Below are 24811 nucleotides of genomic sequence, written 5' to 3'. Positions count from 1 at the left end.
AGGACTGTGGCCCGTGGGAGGGACCCCACGATGGAGCAGGGGAGGAATGTGAGGAGTTCTTCCCCCGACGAGGAAGCAGTGGTGGAATGTGAGGAGTTCTTCCCCCGACGAGGAAGCAGTTGCATAAAACAATGTGTGATGAACTGACCATAACCCCCATTACCTCTTCCCTCCTGTGCTGCTCGGTGGGGGAAGGTGGTAGAGATAATGCTAAAAACTACACTCTCCTATGAATAATAACTATGCTAATGAAGAGGATCTCCCCAAATATTTAAAACCTATGTATGTACATACATAACCTAGCACCTCTCCTTGCGCAAACATGGAATAAAACAATACCTCCATGCAGTGCATTAATTGGTTTCTGCACAATGAGGAAACGAACCCAGATTTGGGACAAAATGTTCATTATTTTCAAAGTAGCCTTCAGCGGTAGTCAGCTGACCAAACAGAGCCCAGTCTCCCTCAGTGCTATTTCCTAGATCTCCATTGACTGCAATGGCAGTTTTCTCATGGACATCCCCACATTGCCTGACCTGATTCAGGGCAGCTACTCAACTACAGGCCTGTAGTGCTACATGAGATGCCAGCACTCTCCAGCACAACTGCATGGGGCTGGCAGGGACAGCATAGGCCTGATGGGAACAGAGAGTGCAGTACAGCTGCCTGATATTAAAGAATTTGAGCTATGTCCTTGAACACCACTTGTTCAATAACAAAAAACAGCAATTAGAACAAGATAAGTAAATATCAAAGGCAAAAATAGTAAAGACAACTAAAAATCTATAACCAATCCAAATTAAGCTTAAGGCGCGTGAACAGTATATTGCTACCAATTGAATTAGATGATTGAGCGCATGCATTTCGCATGTAACTTAGAAAAGATATAAAAGACTTACGCTGATGGACAATAAAGGTCTCTGGTACATCATCCACGAGGGTCCTGTCGTTATTGCAACAGTGGATACAAGCTCTGCTGCCCAGGAGGGTCCCATAGTGCAGGGGTTTGGAGATGGCAGTCATAGGCCATGACAGTGAGAAGACAGTACTCAGCTGCAATAAAAATGGCAAAGAAAAAGAGCTGAACTACACACTCTGGGTAGGAGATGGTCCTGGTGTCCCACAGGGAATTGGCCATGGCTTTGGGGACAGTGGTGGAGATGCAGCCCAGGAGGGAGAGATTCAGGAGGAAGAAATACATGGGGGTGTGGAGGTGGTGGTCACAGGCTATGGCAGTGATGATGAGGCCATTTCCTAGGAGGGCAGCCAGGTCGATGCCCAGGAAGAGCCAGAAGTGCAAGAGCTGCAGCTCCCGTGTGTCTACAAATGCCAGAAGGAAAAACTCAGCGATGGAGCTGCTGTTGGACATTTTCTTCCACTGTGATTTGAGCCTGTCCAAGAAGGAAAAATGCATGAATAAGATAGGACAGATTTATTTAAGCAAAATATTTTCAATTACTTATAGATACCTCCAAGAATTCATCTCCCCTTTTAAGAAGTCCTTTGGCAGGTCCCCTCCATGAGCTGTGGTTGGTGCTGGCTGAGGGTGACTCTGGGAGCAGGGAGCTCTGTCGTGGTTTCTGCAGGATTCAGTCCTGCACTATGGAAATAAGTAAATAGGAACATGGAATGAACTCAGATTAAATCCACTTCTCATATCAAAGAGCTTTTCAGCATTGACACTGCCAGTTCTCCTGTCTCTGGCAGTGAGCTGTGGGGATTGTCTTTTGTTTATTCTGTTCTGGTTGCTCCACCACAGCTGAGGAGTGTTGGAGTCCTTGCCATTCCTGCTGCACTCCAAGTGAAATCCTGTGGGTGCTGAGAGGCAAAGGAACTGTCCCTTAGTGTGGAATGAGGACAGACCCTGGTCTCAGCTGCCCTGTGCTGACACCTCTTTTGAGCTGGAGGACTATCACACTCAGGTGTTTCTCCTCCCCAAAAAACTGGACAGTTCTGAGAGCAGAGGAATTCAGTTTCCAAGTGTACATCTCCCTATACCTCACTCCTCTTCATAATCAAGGATGATCTTGGCTCTCTCCTCCCAGGCAGGGACACTGAGGGCTTATTACAGCTCCTTGCACACAGCTGCCCATCAGAATTTCCATGGCTCTTGCCCTGAAAATTTTTCTCAGTTGAGCACTTGGAAAAACAGTGATACCATGGGACAGTTGTGCCCCTCTGAAGGGCAACCTGGAGCCCTGCAGGACTCCCCGGGGAAAGAGTCATAGAATCATAGAATGGTTAGGGTTGGAAGGGACCTTCAAAGGTCATCTAGTTCAACCCCCCTGCAAGGAAAAGGGACATCCCCAACTAGATCAGGTTGCTCAGAGCCTCATCCAGACTGGCCTTGAACGTTTCCAGGGATCAGGGATCCACCACCTCTCTGGGCAACCTGTTCCAGTGTTCTACAACTCACATAGTAAAAATTTTTTCCTAATATCCAATCTAAATCTACCTCCCTCTATTTTGAAACCATTACCCCTAGTCCTATCACAACAGGCCCTACTGAACAGCCTCTTCCCATTTTCTTGTAGGCCCCCTTGAGGTACTGGAAGACCACTATCAGGTCTCCCTGGAGCCTCCTCTTCTCCAGGCTGAACAGCCCCAACTCTCTCAGCCTGTCCTCACAGGAGAGGTGCTCCAGCCCTCTGATCACCTTCCTGGCCTACTCTGGACCTTCTCCAACTGGTCCATGTCCTGCTTATGTTGGGGGCTCCAGAACTGGACACAGTACTCCAGGTGGGGTCTCACCAGGGCAGAGTAGAGGGGGAGAATCACCTCCCTCGACCTGCTGGCCACGCTCCTCTTGATGCAGCCCAGGATGCGGTTGGCCTTCTGGGCCGCAAGGGCGCATTGCCGGCTCATGTTGAGCTTCTCGTCCACCAGCACTCCCAAGTCCTTCTCCTCAGGGCTGTTCTTGATCCATTCTCTGCCCAGCCTGTATTTGTGCCTATATTTTGCCTTTGAGTCAAATATCCTAAAGTTGGAGTGTCCTGAAGAAAAAGTCAGAGCTTTTCCAGCTGCACACATTGCATTGTCTAAAGCCCTAAAAGTTAGGAGAAGGTTTGGTTGCTTTTCCTCCATGGAAAAATCTGCATGACAGGGCCTATGGAGCTGGTGTCTCAGCTGAACTACTTTGGTGGTCATCCTCACCCTCCTCTTTGGTGGTCAGGCTTCTGGGAAGGCAATTGATGGTGACATTCTTGTGTCACTGAGGCAGGGGAGGCTTTGCTGTGTGCAAAAGAAGACCAGAGAACTGCTCCAGGAAAGGTCCCTGCACTGCAGGGGATGGCAGGGAGGTGCCCAAATCCCCCCTCCCACCGCCTTTCTGGGATCAGCTCCCTCTCCCTCTCTGACGATGTTTCTGCTGCCTGCAGCGCTCTCTGCTGGGAACCGCTTCTCTGTGCCCAAGTCTCTTCCCTTTCAGTGCTCACAGAACCAGAGCCCCATCCCACTCACTGTGTGCTCAGCTCTGCCCTGCAAACACCTCCTGGCAGCAGGGAACTGTTCCAAGGACATCTCTGTCTGTACAAGGGCTAAGGAACAGCTCAGAAAAACCCTAAAGAGAATGGGCATCTCTCTTCTCAAGAGTGGAAAAATAAGATCCCATCTCTCACTTCCCAGCAGCCAACCAAGAGGACTATTTTCACATTGATCATCTCTTGAAAAGTCCCCTTGGAAATGTCCTGGGGGTGGCATGGAGCTTGGAGCATCCCTGAACCATGGAGCACACTCTCGACAGCAGAAGGACCCTGTCCTGCAAGGGGTCCCTCCTTCCACCCACAGCTTCTCCCCACAGCCCTGGCAGCTGAGTCTCTGCCCCATCACACAGCCCACATGGTGAAGGGACCCAGCTCAGAAGGACAGCCCTGGGCACCCCTGGCTGCACACCTGGCTTGGCACCCTTGCACTCATCCCCCACACAAGGCAAACATCATGCCCTCTCCTACTGATGGTGCAGCAGGGAAGCCCTGCTCAGGAGCAGGTCCTCCTCTATACTGGGAAATCTGTGAGAATCCTCCTGGCAGTTCCTACAGGCTGTGGGATGAACCATCTCTAGGAGCTCCCACCAGGAACACCAGCTTCTATGCCCTGCAGCCAGAGACTTACCATGTAGAGGGCTGTGAAGATTTCTCCCTCACTGAGCTCTTGGCATCCTCCCACACCAGGCTGCCTTTAACCTCTCTCTGCCTCGCTCCTCTCCCCTCAGCTCCTGCAGGCAGTGCCCTCAGCCCTGCTGCGCTTGGCAGAGGAGCTGCTCCTGGGCAGAGCTGTCTCCCTGCAGTTCTGCCCACTTGCCATCAGCTCCCTCTGTCCCAGGAGGACAGCCTAGCTTAACAGTAGAGGATCAGCCCAAGGAAGCGTTTCCTTTGTCCCTTGTGGGCTCCCTCCAGGTGTCCCTGGGGCTCCAGGGCTGACAGCTCCTGACAGGCAGAAGGGTCATCCCTGGGGAAGGCATTTGCAACAGACTGAAGTAATCCCTGCCTGTCCCTCTCTGAACACTGAACATGCTGTGAAACAGGCTGAAGTCACCACGGATGTTCCCTCCCTCAGCTGGGGAGAGATGCTTCCTTCCAGCAGTGTCATTGCTCCTCTCAGGAAGACATGGCGGTGAGAATCACCTTGTTCTTTCTGTAGGCAGGGTACCAGATAGTGACAAGGAGGGATCTCCTTTACCCCTGCTGAGGGAAAGGATTCAGCAGAGTCAGTCACAGCATCTCATCCTGGGTTTGCAGTCCTAGGTCTGGAACAGGACCCATCTCCCTCCCATGCACACCTCAGACCCAGAGGAGATGAGATGCTTCTTGCCTCCATTCAGCTGTGCACAAATAGCTGTACCTGCATGTGTGCTGTTTTTCTCAGCTCCCTTTGTAATTCCTGATGATTGAGGGTGTTGTTCAGGTGTGAACATCTGGTGACATTTGAAGTGACACCAGAGTTTGTCCAGGAGATGTACAGGTAGCTGCAAGCTCTAATTGAAGCAATGCTGACAGAGAGGACAGCATCTTGGGACATTCTTTTGCTGCCTGGTGGGGAATTTGCTTGGTAGATGGAAATGACAGCAGTGAGGACATCTAAAACGTCCCCTTTGCATTATATCTGAAGTAATCTACAGAGGTAGTCAGCTGACCAAATGGAGTCAAGTCTTTCTCTCTCAGCTCTGTTTCCTAGATCTCCACTGACTGCAATGGCAGTTTTCTCATGGACATCCCCACATTGCCTGACCTGATTCAGGGCAGCTACTCAACTACAGGCCTGTAGTGCTACATGAGATGCCAGCACTCTCCAGCACAACGTCATGGGACTGGCAGGGACAGCACAGGCCTGATGGGAAAGCCATTCCTGTCAGAGCAGGTGCAGGGCAGATACCCCAGATATCACTGCCAACAGATTTCATGCCTTTGCACAAGCCCAAGTGGCATCTCAGAGAGTTTCGGTTTCTGTTGATCACCCACTGAATCCCACCATTGCAGAGAGGTAAGGTATGACCCAAGTGCATTCGTTTCACTAAGAGAAGTTCATGAACAGGAAGCCCATCACACTGCGGACCCAAATCACTTACCTACTCCCAGACGCTGTCTTTCCATCAAACCTTTGCTTGGCCCCTTGATGATACAACCAAGAAAGAGTCAAATGGTTTAAACGCTGTTTCTGGGTCACAGCATGTCCAAAGCCAAGGACATTTTCAGCAACTTCTCTTCCACCACAGCCCCTCAGGGGCAGCAGAGACACTCCAGACAGCAAAACCTTCTCCTGCCAAGGCTGCACAGCTCAGCCATGCTTTTCTCTGGCCTTGGGGACAGCAAGGTTTGCTCCCTTTGTGGGTCCCTCATTTCATCTTTACCCTGTCATCTGCATGTCACTGCAGCATGTCTCTGGTCTCCAGCAAAGCTTTTGCACACATGGGGTCTTGGGCACTTGGTACCATGCTTGCCTGTGACAAGTCTGAACTTGGCCCCGGTGCCACAGCTGAGGTGCTGCAGCCCAACCAGGCACCAACGCCCTCAGCCTGGGGCACAGGCAGGAGGCGCTGGAGTCCCATGTGCCACCATAGACTTTTGGCATCCATGGAATAAACGGTGAGGTGTGGTGGGACAGCTCACACTGCTGGAGGTGCTGCAGTGGTGCACACGGGCTTTTCAGGAGAGGCAGGTTGGAATGATCCGGAGGGGGATGCCCTCTGTGTGCAGGAACTCATCGTGTGTATGGAGCTTGTCTGTGGGATGTGGTGAGCCCTTGTGGGTGAGGGTGAGAGGAGAGGCCTGTTAGTGTGACATCCTGGTGGGAGAGGAAGAACCTGCCATCAGGGTAAGGAAGTGGAGAAAGGCTTATTTAAGCAACCCAAGGAAGTCTCCAGATCAAAGCTTCTAGGTCTTATTGGGGACTTTAATGACCCTGATTCCCTTTAATGTCTCAGATCCCATTTCTGGTGAGACAGCAGGCTAGTATCACAGTGAAGCCACACTCAAACGGCTTTGAAATGTCATGGAGAGTGGGGGAAGTCCCTGATGAGTTGCAGCACCCAAAAGTTGCATGCAATTTTTAAAAATGCCTGATGAGTGAGCAAGGGATTTAAAAGCTGTGCCCTAGAGCATGTCCACTTGTGTCGCATTTCTGAAAGAGAAAGTGACCAGTATAACCCGGAGTAGATTGTGTCTGGCCATTCTCTTTGCTTTCTGTGATGGCAGAAGGCCAAAGGACAGCATTGCTGGAAACAAAGAGAGCAGTGCTGGTCTGTGACAGTAAAAACACGGACTCTGTGGATGGTGTTCCAGAGACCTTTATCGTTAGTCAGCATTAGTCTTTTATTTATTAGTCTTTTTAATCCCCATTCCACCTGGAAAGGGTCTGTACACGCGAAGCGCACACACTTAATCATCTAATTTGATTGGTAGCAATATACTGTTCATGCGCCTTATGCTTCATTTGGATTGGTTATAGTTTTTTGGTTGTCTTTACTATTTTTGCCTTTGGTATTTCCTTATCTTGTTCTAGTTGCTGGTTTTTGTTATTGAGCAAGTGGTGTTCAAGGACATAGCCTAAATTCGTCAATGTCAAACAGCTGCGTTGCACTTTCTACCTCCACACTGGTCTTTTACCTGGAAAGCAGCAAGGCTTTCTGCATGATCCCTCACAATATTCTTGTGGTCAAGTTAGGATATCACAGTCTGCATGAGTGGATAAGTAGAGGGGTAAAGTACCAGCTAGATGGTAAGCTTGGAGAGATGTGGTCAATGTGTGCTACTGTGCTTGGAGGCACCTAGCCAGTAGGGTCCTGCGGGGGTCTATCCTGCAACCTGCCCTTTTTAACATGTTTTTAATTACCTGGAGGATATGAGGGGGTGATTTTTCATAACATTTGTAGAAGACACCCCATGGAGGAGAGCAGAGACTACACTGGAGGGCAGGGTTGCCATTCCGAGTTACCTAGACAGCCTGGAAGTATGGAGCTATGGGACCCTCATGATATTCAATAAAGACAAACAGCCTTTTTGTTCCCCAAACTGCCCTTATCATATTTTTGGCTTCATCTTCTATTTTCTTTTACCCACTTTTACCCTTCCTGAGTTCTCCCTTTCCATCATCCTCAGGCCCTCCCATACAAACAGCCTACCTTGGGTTAGCGTTTCCTCCCCAGCCCTGATTCTGCTAGATTTCTACCCTCATTTGGTGTTTCTGGGAGCATCACCAAGGTAATACATGCCTTGGCCAGCAATTTCATTTAACTACTATGTTCTCATCAAGGCAGGCTCAGACCTGACTGGATAAGGAGGAACCTCAAAGAGAAGGAGCTAGTAGTTACAAAGGCTGCAAGACAAGCCAGTGGTCATCAACATGAATATGGCTGTGTGCATGTTGGGTGGCACTGGGAGGAACGTAGCCAGTCAGACAAGGAGAGTGATCATGCCCCTTTGACTCAGCACTGGCATGGCCACTTCTGGAACAGTGTGTCCCAGTGTGGGGCTCCCCTTTCTGGAGAAGAGGGGTAGAACTGGAGAGGGTCTGGTGTAGATCTGCTAAGATGGGGTTAGGGACCATGTGTTGGGAAACTGAGACCTGGGCTTTTTAGGCCTGGTGAAGTAAAGGCTCAGGGAAGTATAGTCGTACTTTGATAAAGCTTAACAGTGGCTTTCAGAGATGGTTGTGTGGTTTTGGTAGTGAGTAAGAACATGAGAAAGGAAAACTAATACAAATTGCAGTCTGTGAGGCTCAGACTGGACAAGAGTAGAAAGAAATGTCATTCCAAGGCTAGTGCTGTGCTGCAACAGTAGAAGAATCAGAGAAATGTAGAATGATTTAGACTGGAAAAGACCCTTAAGGTCACTGAGTCCACCTGTAAACCTAACACTGCCAAGTCCACCACTAAACCATGTCTCTAAGCACCACGTCTACATATCTTTCAAATATCTCCAGGGATGGTGACTCAAACACTGCCCTGTGCAGCCTGTTCCCCCAGGCTGTGGGGTGCCTACAGCCCCAGTCTTGTTATATGACATAAAATGCTTAATCAAAATAATTTTAGAATAATATGATCTTTGAAAATTAAATATCAATATGAAGTGATTCTTGCTAGTTATAAAAACTGTAGTCACATAGGTTAAATTTTATATGAAATCTATTTATCCTTAGAGGGAACAGGGAGTCTTAGAACTGTTACAACATCTCATTTGTTAGAAGTTAGCCTAGCATGTCTGGGGCAATTAAGAAGGGTGGTAGAACAAAGGTAGGCCTCAAACACCAGCTGTGAAAACAGGCCCTGAGCCAGCACTTTGGAGCCAGAAAATCAAGGAGCAATGTGACCTGTTCTCAAGACCATATATGGAGATTTTAAGGAGGGGTTCCACCAGCAAATTCAAGGAGGGGGTGCTCTGACGACCCCCGGGACCACCAGAAGACCCTCGACTCAAAAGACTGAGCATGCACAAGTGGGTGGGGAATATGATAATGATTTCTAGGAAAACTGATGATTATGTATCATATTCCGGGAATTGCTGATGATTATGTATGAGGTTACTGAATATATTCAGTCTGGATTTCCAGACCGGCATGCATGCTAGGCGGAAGGATCCCCCGTGCATCCAGCACCGCAATAAAGAATGCCTGCTTCTTAATGCTACATTGGTGTTAAGGAGTTTCATTCCCGATTTCGGTGACACTGGTAAGTGAATTTTTTGGGTGCAGTATTGTCACAAAACCACATTATTGAAATTGGAGATTACTGGAATTTAGATTATAGCAGATTCCCTCCTAACCCTATGAGCAACCTGTCAGAGACCCATTAAATCAGTTCCTACTTATGCATTCAGACTGTAGGACTACAGCAATGGAGAGATATAAGGCAAGTGAAGTCAGCCTGTGGAGGACTTCTTCAGAGGACTTCTAGCCCTCATAAGGAACTTACTTTTTAATCAACAAAAATTGCCATTGCAAACTCTATAAAAGAAAAAGTAACCATAGGATCATCTTTGCTAAGGCATGTGCTCCAATATCAGTTAAATATCACTAGTGACCTCCTAAGGTCTACTTATGCAGAATATATGCATGCAATAAGATAAGTGTCTCAGCTGAAATGTGCATACAGACTCAAGCAGTGCACCTTTCACATTTATCAACACAAGGGTGCCCAGGCCATCCTGGTACAGTGTGGCGAGTATAGTGCTCTGTGCGATCCACCTTTAGGGGCCTCCATGAGGAGCCTAGACCCCTTTCATTTCCCCGCAGAGTTGAAGTCCACCAGCACTCAGAGACTGCCTGGGGACAGGATGATGGTGCTCCGGGACACCAATCCCACAAGGGCTCCCTCAGAGCAATGCGAGTGCCCCCACAGTAGCAGAGCTTGCCCGGAACGGCAGACAAACCTATCCCCGAAACCGGAAAAAAAAAAGAATCGGCGCATGCCCAAGGAAAGAGTTTCCCAGTAAACGGAGAAAAAGACAAATTCACCTTCCGAACGAACGAGCGGACAATACCACATCCCGAGCCACCAACTCCTCTTTCCTTAAGTACCAAAAGGAAAGCGATAAGTAACCCTCTCTCTGTGGAGTACTGCAATAACTGAATTGCTAGTTTTAGCCCCGCCCTCGTTAGCGTGACGTAGTAGCAGTGACGGAGGCGGAACCAGCGGGCAGAATTTGGTACGGTAGGTCGTAGTGGCGTATCTGCACCGCAGCCTGGCTTGAGACGGGGTGAAAAGGCGACGAATACCATTTTGGCTACTGATCTAGCCTATAACAGTTACCTTGGTGGCTGCAGGATCACTGTGCTCCACTACGTTCAACATGGAAAGCCTAGAACGGGCCGAGCTCGGGGAGAGCCTCCTTACATGGGTGAGTGCCTGGGCCCAGTAGGCCGCCTCGCCTGGAGCAAGGTAGTCTGGCTGGAGGCATCCGTTGCGGTGCGCGTCTGTCAGCCCTCTCCGGTCTTCCTCTCCGTGGCTCTACGGGTGGCTCCGGGGTCTCTGTCCGTCTCTGCAGTCCCTGCGTCCCAGGACACACCCTCGCTCTCGGATGGGTTTGAGCCCTTCTGGGGTCGCCGGAGCCCCGGTGGACCTGCCCCGCCTGACCAAAGCCCCGGGGCAGGATGGGGAGTCGTAATCTCCGTACGTAGAGGTCTCCATAGCCTTAACTCTACTTCTGCCGGGAAAGGAGCTTGCTCCCCGCGCACGCCTGCACAGGAGTAAGCAGGTTTCAATGTGTTGGAGAGTCTGGTGTGTATTTCCTTCCTGTCGCGTGCCTGGACTTGTTGGGCAAGTTGTTATCCATTGCTTTGATTGTGTGTCCCTGGCCTCTCATGTCTTGTGCCTGTCCTGTTCGTGGCTGCGAAGTTCTTGTGCTGTGTTTCCTAACCATTGCCTGCGTTCGACCTGGACTGCATGTATCAGTAGCTTCATGGTGCGCTTTTACTCACAGAACAGCCAGAACTTACCGGGCATTGAACCTGTGTTTGCAGCTACTCTGCATTTTGAGACATAGAACATACCTGTGTAACTGTAACATAATTGTGAAATTGTCATTTCATTAGCAGTTGACTTGCTAGTTTAGCTGTCTAGAATCATTGGCTTCCCAAACACACATTAAGAAAATTGCCAAGTAAATATCTACTATAGTAAACTGTGGAACATTTCTGTTTATTCTCAACAATAACTCATTTGGCTTTTAGAAACTTAGCCTGTAAAAGGTGGGGAGCTGGAATAAGCTGTGAAGTTCATGAAAATTATTGGGGGTATGAAAATTATGATTTAGATTTCTCTGTAAAAATAGAAGTGGATAAAGAAGAGACATCCAATACCTGTTAAAAGGGAGTGGGTAGCTTGGAATGTACACAAGACTGAATTTTATGGGAAGAGATGCTTATATTATGCCCTAGCTGCACCAGGGTCTCTCTTTCCTTTGCATTCCTGCTAATTCTTGTGTCTTAACCAAGGTTGTTATTTGTGCTCCTTTTTGCTCTCTATGATTTTTTTCCCTCTCCTCCTCCGCAGATGTTGGAGAAGACATGAGAGTACTGCTGAGCTTCCTGAGGAAGCATACATGTGTATGAACTCTGGGAAAGAAAAGCCAAGTGAGAGGCTTGTTTTAAGACTGGTATTAGGAAGGAAGGTTTACAAAGGGATAATAGGAAGAGACCTGTTGTTATGTATTGCTAGCATCCATGTGCTCCTCCTTTAGCTGTTTTAGGTATGCTTCCCCACTTCCCTCCCCCCCTCCAGTTCCAAATTGCTTCTTGGCTCTTTAACTTTTCAAATAACCTACAAATTAACTCTTGCTGTGCTTCCCATCATCTGCATGCAACCAATGCCCTTGTGTGCTATTGTAATTACTTATTTTTCTCTTGTGTCATAGTGGTCTATTAAGAGTGATCTGATCTGTTGATCCTACTTCTTATCCAATTTTAGGTTTGATTAAAATATCTTTGTATTGTTAGAGCAAAGCTGCTCTATGAAAGTCTGTGTCAATAATTCTTAAAGAGATTTTAAGACTAGAAATAGTCTGACAGTTATTTAAAATGTGCTGCTCAAATTTGGTTTTAAACTAATTTAAATAAAATTTCAGAAATGCTAAAAATATTTCATAATATTAAAGTATTTGCTAACTAGCTAGAGGACTAACAAAATACATAGTTAGAGGTAAAGGCTTCTTTGAGGGAGGGGAGGCTTCTCTGTACAGCTACATATTATATGAAAAAATGCTCTATATGTATTCTAAAGGACTGTTGTCTTGCTCAACTTCTGCGTGTGCTCAGGTCCAGTAGAAGTTGGGATAGTGCTGATAAAAAATGAAGTAAAATAACAGTTCTTGTTTGTGGAGGGGATGAGGACCAATACATCTAGATGAAATCTGCTTGTGATCTGTTAGGAAATCTTTTTTTTCTTTTTCTTTTTTTTTTTTTTTTTATTTTTCCTTGCATGGCACTGAAAAGTACTGGAACCAACTAGTGATTGTCCCTGCCATGTTTCAAATTTGAAGATGAGGCAATCAGTTTGTTCAGTGGTAAACTTTATTGTTACTTTTGAACTTCTTTTACAAATCTGAACCATTTAAAAAAAACGCCTTGAGACAAGGAACAGGAAAGAACGTGAAAGTTCTTAAAGTTCCTAAAGTCCTTAAAATGCAAGACATGAAACTTGCAAAAGAAACCTTGAAGTTTTTTTAGTCTCAAGTGAATTGGGTAATATAAATAAATAAAAATTTTCTTTGTCTAGCTCTTCCCTTAAGTTCCATAATGATTCTTGGGAAACTGTTCATTTAGATGGCAGAAGAGCTGTTACAATTTAGAAAAGACTGGTCATCTGAGATCTATTGTGCTGGAAAATTGTTTGTTCTTAAGAACTGGTTTAACGTCCTGGATTGCTTGTAAAAGCAATTTAGCGAAGTACTTAAACTGATTTGTCAATGTTTTCAGGAGATAAGGCTTTGCAAAGAGGTCTGAGAAACTATTCAACCTAAACTGTGTTACTGGCATTGATGTAGGTGACCTGAAATTGCTCCTCTCTGACAACCTGTGCTTTTGATGGATGAGGATATCTCTCAAGTCTCATATATTGCATGCCTGAGATTACTATATTTGGTATCTTTAAACCAGAGCAAGCCACTTTACCTATAAATGTTTTGGTTTTATTTTTTAATACTCCCCTCACTGTTTTGGATTATGTTAAAGTTTATTATTTGGGTTCTGTTATAGTCTCAACCATTCTGTGATTCTATTAACATCTTCATTAATAATCTGGCTGATAGGGCAGCAAGTTTGCAGATGACACAAAACTGGGAGGAGTGGCTGATATACCAGAGAGTCATGCTGTCATCTAGAGGGACCTGGACAGACTGGAGAAATGGGCTGACAGGAACCTCATATGGTTCAATAAGGGGAAGGGCAAAGCTCTGCACCTGGGGAGGAACAACCCTAAGTACAAATATATGCTGGGGGCCAACTGACTGGAAAGCAGCTTGACAGAAAAAGACCTGAAGGTCCTGGTGGACACCAAGTTGAACATGAGCTGGTAATGCATCCTTGTGCTAAAGAACGCCAACAGCATCCTGGGTTGCATAAGGAATAGTGTTGTCAGTAGGTCAAGGTAGGTGATCCTTCCCCTCTACTCACCACTAGTGAGTCCACATCTGGAGTCCTGTGTCCAGTTCTAGGCTCCTCAGTACAAGAGAGACATGGACATACGGGAGATAGTACAATGAAGGGCCATGAAGATGATTAGGGGACTGGAGCATCTCTCCTATGAGGAGAGGCTGGGAGAACTGGGACTGTTTAGCCTGGAGAAGAGAAGGCTCAAGGGATATCTTATTGATGTATATAAATACTTGAAGGGAGAGTGCAAAAAGGACAGAGTCAGACTCTTTTCAGTGGAGCCCAGTGACAGGACCAGAGCCAATGGGCACAAATGACAACACAGGAGATTCCATCTGAACATCAGGAAACACTTTTTTACTGTAGGGATGACTAAGCACTGGAAGGGGTTGCCCAGAGAGACCGTGGAGTCTCCCTGCTTGGAGATGTTCAAAAGCCATCTGGACATGGTCTGAGCAGCCGACCCTAGATGGCCTGCTTGAGCAGGGGAGTTGGATAAGATGACTGTCAGAGGTCCCTTCCAACCTCAACCATTTTATGATTCTATTACGGCATTGCTTGATTTCATTTATCTCTTGGATTTAGAGAATTGTTGTATATATTCCTGAATAACTTTTTTTTCAGGGTTTTAAACATCTGAGAGAGCTCTTGTTTCCTGCTGTTTCAGCAGATTGCAGTGATGATTCTTGAGGCAGCCAAGGTAGTAGCAACTGGAGTGAAACTGAGCAAGGGACTGGAGCCCAACTACTAACATATTGGAATTGATTGTTCTAAGCCTTAGCAGTGTTTGCAGCCCACTGTCATTGCAGAATTAGTATCCTGCCAAAGAAAATTTCCCCAAAACCTCTTCTGAGACTATTCTAGGCAATGCAGTATAGGTACCCAAACAGCATTGCAACCAAAGCAGTCTAGAAAAGTGTGACCGTGGAGTAAACCTGCTGTGTTTTTAAAATTCTTTCAGCATATCTAATAGAGGTACACAGCATCTTTTCTGTTTAAAACTTATGACTGATCAAGGTACAGACACTGAGGTGCTTTGCTGTGGATGTTGCATCAGGAGTGTTTTGAACTCAATTATATCTTCTGGCCATGTCTGAAGACTTTGGAAAGTTTTCATACATGCATGTGGCAGTTGCACTGTAATATGCCCATATCTGAATAATACTGGGGAAGGTTGCTCAGCACTTGCTGTTTAACCAGCAGGATTCCTCAAAGAGGTCAATGCTGACTGGTCTTCTGTAAGCAAATTGCAATGGAGATGTTAGCAACTATCCCTCCCCTGTCATGGTAGCTGTTGTATATTACTTCCATTGAGTTGTACCTTACCTACTTTCCTTTTCTTCTTGTCTTGAAGGGCAAATAAAAATACTTTCTGCAGGTAGAGGAATTTAGATGCTTATTTCTTTGGTAGAGGTCTTAAAACTCTCTATGAATTGGGCATTTTGTAAATACTGTTCAAGGCCTCTCTTTTGGCTACCTCAATTTTGAAGGTATTTCTCGCTCTTTATGTGGTATCAATCCTTACTATTCTATTTGACTTTCTCCCTTTTGGCTGAAAAACTTCCTCAGTGTGATGTTTGTGTCTTCTATGCAGTACCCATTCCAAACTGGAAGGATCTGCCTGCATTCATATGAGATCTAGAGGCCCTCTGAGCAACTCCTGATAGAGACTTTGATCCTTCAAGAAGGGTACTTGTGAATTTTTTTGGTAATATTCCTTTGTGAAGTAAGTCAGAGCTACTGGAATTAACTAGTTAAGCCATGCTTTTCCTTTCATCTTCAGTAGCTTCCTTTACTTTTTATGCTATAGTACTTTTGGTCTTAGTGTGTCTCCTGTGTAGCCTATACTTTAAGCACCTGTTTTGGTTTTTTGTGAATGACAGGATTGCAGAAGACTAGCAACTCTAACTCTTTGTTCTAGTCATTGATCACCAACCACAAAGTTGTAGGCTTTCATTTTTTCTTCTGAGAGTGATATCATATCTGCACCAAGGAGCTCCTGGATATTGCTGGCTCTCTTGCCAGCAAACCAACCCAGGACGCACCGGAGCCCCGCCCTGGGGAAAGCAGGGCATCACACGGATACCGTCAAGCCAAGCCTTCCATTTAATGCTGCGCAACACAGGGTTAAATACCCATACACCCGCTACGCACGCGAACGCACCTGCCCCCTGTGCCCATGGATCTATCCGTGCCAGCCACACACCTGCCCCTGCGCCCATGGACTTATCCGTGCCCACCACGTACGTGGAGGCACCTGCCCCCTGCACTTGTGAACTCATCCGCTAACGTTACCCCACAATTCCCCCCCTCTATGCTAAATCATCCTAGTCTCATGGCTGGTACTCTGGGGTGGATGCTGCCATAACATAGTTGATCATGGATAGTCACCTAGTGACCCCTTAATCATAGCATGCAAGAAACATAACAATAACAGAAACAAACAAAGCATTATCAAAGCAACTGCTAGGATCCTCAAACCTATAGACACAATATTTCTTAGCCATCTAGGTAAACCGAACAGGTCTGGAAACTACCCCCAGTCCTTTAGGGCTTTGACGTTGAATACTGACGCATGTGCACGCGTCTTCTCCAAGGCCGAGGAGGCGTTCTTGCTGAAGTCCAAACAGCAGTAACCCTGGAGACCTAGGACTCCCTCTAGGTCACTGCAACCGATGCCAGGCCTCGCAAGGGCATAATCTAATGCCAACTTCATTTGTGTCAGTCCTTCGTCGTGTGCTGCTAAAGCAGTCGCCAGTTCAGATATGGCGAGGGCTGTGCGGTTGGCATTCCCAAGAGCCCAACAGGCCACGCGCTATGCAAACCTGAGCAGAGTCGGCGCAGTTCATGAACCGCTCCCAGAAATTAGTAGTTATCACTGGCATTGGAAGACTCACAATCAGGATCAATCCCACTAGGGTGAGCTGGAGAGCGCTGCGCTGCTCAGTGACCCTGCTGATCCTCCAGCCACGGCTGTACCAACCTGGCTGGGATCCATCAGGTCCCCGCACCTGTGGAGATACAAGCATACCCTCATCCCCATGTTAGCAAATCAGCGGGACCTTCCCAACGTGGGTTTTCTGGCAGGCGGTACCAGACCTTTGGGAGTGCCTTGCCCCCAAACAGCGGCTGACGCGAGGAAAAATGGTTCTGGATAGGGGAAACGGATTGGGGGTTAGCGAAGGATATATGATTCAGTACTACAAGCGCTTTATCGACTAAGACCTCTGGCGAACCCCTCTCTCCCCCCTCTCCTAAGCGTGTTAGCTGTGCTTTCAGGGTTTTGTGTGCGCGTTCTACAATCGCTTGCCCGGTGCTGTTCAGAGGAATGCCAAACGTATGGCGGACTCCCCACGTCTGCAGGGAGAGGCAAAATACCTGTGATCGATAATTCGGCCCACTGTCAGTCTTTATCTCCCAAGGTACTCCTAGGCAGGCAAAAGCCCGGTTCCAGTGTAGGATGGATTTCTGCGCTGTGGACCTCGTGAACGGACACATGAAGAGAGCTCGGGAGCAAGTGTCGACCGCAACATGAATGTATTTGAGACAGCCAAATGGCGCATACTCTGTGATATCCACTTGCCATACCTGGTTTGGAGCATACCCCCGGGGTTAATGCCTGAGTAGTATAAGGGCTGGTTCGGCTTTGCTGCTTGACATGCTGGACAGGCTGCCACTACAGCCCGAGCCTGTGATTATACCTAGTATGATGCCTAGTATCACAATTCTGATTTTAGCCAAGGATAGCAACCACCCAGTTATGCCACACACAAGCTTAGCCAATAAAGTTACTGATCACACGTTATACATATTCATGACTGCTAAGCAAAACTAAGTTTCACTACCTTCTAGTAATTTTCTACTATGGCATTCTTCTCCTATTACAAACATAACAACTCCAGTAACTTTCTTATCTACAAGGCCAGTGACTAGTTTCTTTTTTGCAAGCCTCTGTTGAAACAAGCCATAAATTCTGCTAACAATGTCTTGTATCTTAAAGCTTCCCTTCTCATTCCATGGCTTTCTTCTAGCGAGCATGATTGTATCCCTCTCCCAAGGTCAGTTTGCTTTCACTGACACCATACTGGCTCAAGAAATACCCACATCTCTCTCTTCTTTGTTTATGAGAAGAGGCTTGTTTCAACGCTTTATCTATTAAAGTCTGCACACATTTCAACACACACACGGAATACAGATCAAAATACATATATAAAAAGAATGAATAAGCATCCTACAGCTATTTGTAATAAACTTATATCAGTCCACCAAAAACATTTCTGAATATATCAAAATCATAATTTTGTTGCAGTTTTTGTACTCCTTTTTGCAAGTATTGAATACTTTGTGAATAGATTCTGAATGATCAGACAGATTCATGCAGCAAAGCCCATCAAAATCCTGACAACCATGATTTTGTGCTAATAATAAAAAATCTACTACTGATCTATTCTATTACCAACCCGACTACGCCAAAGACACCGCTGAGCAGGAGGGTGATTATCAGTGGGGTCAGAGCAGAGAAAGGAGGCAGGCGCAGCACCCCCACTCCCTCGCTCCGAGACACCTCTGTTTATACCCTCAGCAGATTCAGTGGAAGAGTACTGACTAGACGTTGCTGCATGCATGGCCAGCACATGCAACAAGGCCTGTCAAATATGTGCTCTGCAGGCTAACAGCAGTTCTGTTTTGTAAAGTAGCATAGTGTATAGTATCTACATCAGTTAACAGCGTTGATAGTACCAATGCAGTTGTATGCGTTTGCTTAGCAAGCCAACAGCCCAATTTATTTAGCGTAGCTAATGCCTGGGCACTTGCCACACCAGGTGCAAAGATTGAAGCAGCAATAATTTCACTTGGTTTCCAAAACTCTATATTATCTTGGCAATCAGATTCAAAGCTATATGTACTTCGTTTAGGTCTTTTATGCTGTCTGGATTTTGATATGTGCTCGCGTGATTACACCATGCTGTGTCATTGCAATGTATAGGTCTTAAAGCATTTACAATCATTACCCCTCTAGTAACATTAGCTCCTGAATAGTTAAAGAAAATAGGCAGAAGTCCATCTTTACTGATCCCAAAAGTTCCATCTTCTGTAATTTAGCACTCAGCACTCGCGGCTGCTGTTGTTTTACACAGAGTTGTCGTCCTACCGCTATCTGATCTGGCAGATTGACCAAGCATGTTCTGAAAGGCTTATTTGAAGATGATACAGACAGACGCCCCACCCTGTAGCACCAGCCATAGTTACCCACACGTTTGTTCTTTCCGTGACTGACGTCCATGGAGCTGCCACACAGCTTGTTAACAATCCGATGAACGCAAGGCAGCTTGGAGTGCTGGTCGTACCCATCGTGCAGGGATCCACTTGTTCACTGCTCCTGTAGAGACACAAGCATATCCTTTCCCCCACGTCATAAGAGGGAATGGTCTTTCCCAATTACCTGTTTCCAGATTCTTATTTTCACTCCAACTTTTTTTTTTTTTGAAACTGGTCATACAACAAAAGATTATTAATTTCCTTTAACATTGTCCATTCAGTGCATTGTATTACATTGACCACATAGGCAGAATTGGAGACAATATTGAGGGATTCATCTTTTCACTTACACAAAGTTTGTACCTCGAAGGAGATGGTAACCCCTGTTGCAAAGGTCCCATATCCTCAATTACTGAATTTACTGCCCTTAAATCCTGTAAGAGTCGTCATTTACCCAATTTGTCTGTATTACAAACACAGGTGTATTCTAGGAACTGTCTGTTGGCTTTATATGTCCAAGTTGTAATCACTCGTCAACTCACTCATTCAAATGGTGCAGCTTTTCTCTTGCTAAAGGCCACTGGTCAACTCAGACAGGAGTATCTGTAAACATGGCAGTTTCTGGGTAAGCTGCCCCCACCCTGCCGGATGGGGGGGGGTGGGGGGCGCGCCTGGCGGCGGCCGCAGCAAAAGATCCTTAAAGCCACCGTCACAGGCAAAACAGACTCGACCTGGGGAAAACTATCTATTACCAAAACCAAAGCAGGACAATGAGAAAGGGAACAAGACAACCTCTCCCCACCCCTCCCTCTTTGCTGAATCATTCTAGCCTAAAGTTGAAATTTCCAAAACAAAATATAAAATTTTCTTAAACCACTGATCTATAGTTCTATTAAGTACATAGCCAAAAGTCTTATGCTGTATTCCCGAGTAAACTGATGGGTGTGTTTCCCAAGTAATTAAATTGAAAGCATCATAGAAAAAATAAATGTTTTTCAAATCAAAAGGCACAGTCAATAACAAATAATTAGCAATTATCTGCTTCATTTCATCTATCTGGAGCTGCTTTGCCACAGGTACTTGTTCTGCCAACTCCACCTTTGCATTCAGTTGTTCCACCACAACTTTATCCACTCTGTGCAGCTCTTTGAGTTTCATTTCATCAATGGTTTTCATTGCCTTGGTGAGTTGAGGAAGGAGTTTGCTATTTGTATCCTGCAAGCTACTATATCTCGCCTTTTCTTCATGTGCCTTGGCTTGTTCCAGCTTCACCTCTGCCTGCATGCTCTCCACCTGAAGTTCCAGCTCCTTGATGGTGTATATTAGCTGCTGCTTCTCCTCCAGTTCTGATGCAGCAGCTGAGCTTTTTCTTTCCAGTACTTGGCACTTTTCTTGAAGCTGCTTCTGAATCAATTCTGCTTCTTTTACCTTCTCATGGGCTTCCTGAAGCGCTTTAAACAGAGCACAAACTTGCAAACTCAGAGTTTCTACTTCACTGCCAACAGCCTCTGAACCCTCCTCTGCTTGCTGTTCAGTTTGTGTCCCACTCTTCAGGCAGTTGCTGGTTTTCTTCTCCAGTTTTGACAGTCTCTCTTTGTGATTCTGCAGCTCCTTCTCAAGTTCTTCCTTCTTCTGAGTTTCATTTCTAAGGCAGTAGAGCAGTTGGCTTACAATTAGCTCCTCAGACTGCAGATTCTTTGATTCGTCGGCAGTCTTGCTCCTGCCGTAGATATCAATGTTACTGGTCATTTCACCACTATTCTCTTGATGTTCCTTTGCAGTTCTATTTATTTCTCCTTCGTTCATCCCAATCTCCACAAAGGAATCCTGCAGTTCTGAAATGATGCCTAGCATATTGGCCCTCTCAGCCTGGAGCCGGTGCAGCTGGGATATCAGCTGCCTCATTTCCTTCTCAGGAGCCATGCAGCCCTCCATTTCAGCTCCTTCTCTTTCCTTTAAGTTCTGAAGTTGTTGTTGTAGCTTTTCATTTTCCATGCACTTGTCTAGCAAGCACTGCTTAACTTCCTTAAACTTTAACTCATAAAATTCCTGTTCTTCTTTCTGCTTCTCTCGACAGATGGAAAGTTCCTCGTACCGGTCCTTCATAGCTTGGTTATGCAACTTCATGGCTTCTTTTAACTCATTGCTCTCAGTGATGAGCTCTTTCATCTGCTGTACCATTTCTTCTGGGGTGCTGGTGCTACAGCCATGCTGTCCATTCCGTTTTCTGTTTTTCTCTTGGGATGCTCTCCATTTTCAGCAGGATGGCTTTTCAGCTTGCTGGACATCTCTGAAGCATATACCTGGGTCCGCCGAGTCACCGGGCGAGCCCGCCCACGGTGACCGTGACAGAAACCGGCCTCTACCCACCATTTCTCCCGGCACCGGGCTTGCCTGAGGGGCAGCCACCGCCGAGCCTCTCCCCGCTCGCCCCCCTCACAGCTCGCCCACGGCGGTGGTGGTCCTGGCTCAGCTGACTGCCCTCTGGCCAAGCATGGCTGCAGACACTGTTTGGCAAGATGTCCGCCCCGCCCACATCAAAAACATCTCCTGTTCTGGCCACCTGTAAGTTCTATCCCCTGATTGGTCCCTGAAGGACACTGCCTCTTGAAATGTCCTACACCCCCACAACCAAAGCAGGTGGGGCCGGCAGGGGGTGATCGCATAGTGAAAACTGCCGCAATGAGCGGTTTTGCTTGCTGCAAGGCTTCTGCTTCCATAACCCGCTGAACAGCCCCAACTCTCTCAGCCTGTCCTCATAGGAGAGGTGCTCCAGCCCTTTTATCATCTTTGTGGCCCTCCTCTGGACCTTCTCCAACTGGTCCATGTCCTTCTTGTGTTGGGGGTTCCAGAACTGGACACAGTACTCCAGGTGGGATACAATTTATTTTTCAGTCCCAGAGCTTCTGATATTCATTGCCCCCAACAGAGTGGTGTAAAGTGATGTGTGATGAACTGACCATAACCCCCATTCTCTCTTTCCCCTGTGCTGCTCGGGGAGGAGGAAGGAGGTGGAGATAATGTTAAGCCTGGGAAGAGGGAGGGATGGGGGTAAGTTATCTTGTTCTCTTTCTCATTATCCTGCGTTGGTTTTTTTAATCATAATAAACAAATATTTTTCCCCAGGTTGAGTCTGTTTTGCCCGTAACGGTAACTTTAAGAATTTCTCCCTGTCCTTATCTCAAGCCTCGAGCCTTTTTCTTCTATTATCTCTCCCTGTTCCCTTGGAGGGTGGGGGGAGTGAGAGAGAGACTGCATAGTCTGGCCCTGAGTGGGGCTAAACTACAACATTGATCAATCAAAGATTTTTGAGAGTGGCTTTGCAATGATATCTGCCAGCTCCCTCAGCACTCCTGATTTCATCCAATCAGGCCCTAGATCATTATATATATATGATCCTTGACATTCCTTTTCCATGCTTCTGAATTATCAGTGCTTGCATCTTGTATCTTAACCTCCATCTACAGACCAGAAACTCTTCTGTATACAGCCCTTAATGTCTGTTGCTGTAATAACTGAGTGCTTCAAAACATTTGGAAAACTAGCAGTGTAAAGACCTGCTAGTACTCAAAGAATTATGCTCTTTTCCATCTCATAGAGGAGTTAGGTTTGGAGTACGTCTCTCTGGAACATGTAGGAGCTCTGAGTCATCAGTGTTGTGGTTGTTTTGTTTTGTTTTTATTTTGATTTGTTTTTAACCAGTTCTCTTATGTACGTTATGTTGAGAAAGTGGGATTTTCAGAATGCTTAAATGAGAGGACACAAGTCTCATTGATTTCCAACTTTTTTCAGTGTGTTAAAAAAATGCTTTCAGAAATCCCTTTGTTAGAAATATGTTATATCTGAGTGTAGTTGAGTTTTCAATGTTTATAGTTGCAAAGATAAACCTATTAAGCAGTCTGGTATATCTCCAGTTTGTTTTACTGATTGCCATTCAGTGTAAAACTTTCTGCCTCTCTATTCATACAATAAATGTGTATTTATTTTTATTCTAAGTAATAACAGCAAATAAAATAAGCACAAAAAGATTTTCAGAAGTAAAAGAAGAAAATAACTTATTTTTTTCCCCTTCCTCTTCAGATCCAGACATTTAACATTGGAACACCATGCCAGACTGTGGAAGACTTAACGAATGGGGTTGTGATGGCTCAGGTGCTCCAAAAGATGTAAGAACAAATTTGTTTCATGATTTTTGGTGCACAAGTTTATCATTTGTACATTTGTCTGAATTTGAGTATATTTTCTTATTTCAAATTTGACCAGTATTCAGTAAGTAGTCAACTAAACTATGTTTAGCCAGTGCTTTTAATTTGGAATATGAGTACTACTTTTTTCTCCAACTTTCAGATAATTATCTTAACAGCAGTTAATATAAGCCTTGAAAAATAGTACTTGAACAAGGTGTTTATCTAGTGCTAATCTTATTGAAAAGTAAATTGGGTTAAAACTGATGTTCAGAATGTTCACAAAACCAAAATTTCATCTTAAACATTTGAAGCCAGTGCAAGATAAGTTATTAGCTTTGGGCAGTGTTTGAAGTTATAGTACACTGTATCACATGTTAGAATTGCAGTAGATAGAAAAGATGAAGCTGTTAAAATTGTCTGTGTTACTGCTCACACTTTTGCTATCATTTTAATGAGTATTATAGGGGAGTGCAAATACTGAACAGACATCAAAAATAACTCAGAAACTGGAGTTAGTTTTTCCAGGTCATTTTTTTAGTTGTATTAGCAGGGCAGCATGGGGAATCTGGATCAAACAATAAAACTTCTGTGAAAAGGGAGCAAGGCAAAAAGCAGGATCACAGCCCTGGACTTTGGGAGAGCAGATTTTGACTTCTTCAGGGATCTGCTTGGAAGAATCCCATGGAATAAGACCCTGGAGAGAAGAGGGGTCAAGGAGAGGTCATTGATTTATTTTCAAGAATCACCTACTTCAAGCTCAAGAACAGTCCATCCCAACGAGTAGGAAATGAAGAAAGGTGGCAGGAGGCCTGCATTGATGAACAAGGAGTTCCTGAGTAAACTCAAGCATAAGAATTGGTAGCAGGGAAAGGAGACCCAGGAGGAATACAGAGTCACTGTTTGAGTGTTCAGGGATGGGGTTAGGAAAGCCAAAGCCAACCTGGAGTTGAATCTGGCAAGGGATGTAAAGGGTAACAAGAACGTATTCTACAAGTATATGAACAGCAAAAAAGAGTCTAGGGAAAATACGGGCCCACTGCTGAATGGGGCAGGGGACTTAATGACAAATGGCATGGAAAAGGTCAAGGTACTCAATGATGCCTTCACCTCAGTCTTTCCTGGCAAGACCAGCCTTCAGGAATCACGACTATTGAAACCAGAGGTAAAGTCTGGAGCAAAGACAACTTGTCCTCGGTGGAGGAGGATTAGGTTGGAGAACATTTAAACAAGTTGAATGCACATAAGTCCATGAGACCTGATGGGATGCACCCGTGAGTGCTAATGAAGCTGACCAATGTCATTGCAAGGCCACTCTCGATTGGTCTTTGAAAGGTCATGGTGATTGGGAGAGGTTCCTGAGGACTGGAGGAAAGCAAATGTCACCCCTACCTTCAGGAAGGGAGACCTAGCGAACTACAGGCCTATCAGCCTCACCTCGATCCCTGTAAAGGTGCCGGAGCAGCTAATCCTGGAAACCATTTCCAGATAGACAAGAAGGAGTGGAGAAGAGGGAGCCAGACTCTTCTCAGTGATGCCCACTGACAGGAGAGGAGGCAATGGGCATAAATTGAAATACAGAAATCGGAATACAGGAAATTCTATTTAAAGATTTGAAAATACTTTTTTACTATGAGGATGATTTGAACATTGGAACTGGTTGCCTAGAGAGCTTCCCTTGCTGTAGCTGCCCCTGCTTTGAGCATGATTTTGAGGGGCCTCTTCCAATCTTAACTATTCTATGATTCTATAAGCTGAATGGCTTTGTTTTAATAATGTAATTTTAGTGG

At 45.8% G+C, this 24811-nt stretch overlaps 1 protein-coding gene across 1 annotated transcript in view; it reads left to right on the top strand.

The window, feature by feature from the left end:
- The window catches only part of LOC147596729 (protein Hook homolog 3-like), a 141983-nt gene that overhangs the window by 15084 nt on the left and 102088 nt on the right, over positions 1–24811 (top strand). The window contains exon 2 of the mRNA XM_086769625.1: positions 22918–23003. Coding sequence (XP_086625751.1) covers positions 22918–23003 — 86 coding nt within the window. The remainder of the gene's footprint in view (positions 1–22917; positions 23004–24811) is intronic.

This window comes from Chlamydotis macqueenii, chromosome W, assembly GCF_036417535.1.
Source record: "Chlamydotis macqueenii isolate bChlMac1 chromosome W, bChlMac1.mat, whole genome shotgun sequence".
NCBI classification, from domain to species: Eukaryota; Metazoa; Chordata; class Aves; order Otidiformes; family Otididae; genus Chlamydotis; species Chlamydotis macqueenii.
The sequence above is the reverse complement of the archived record's forward strand: the minus strand, read 5'-3'. Positions and strand labels throughout refer to the sequence as shown.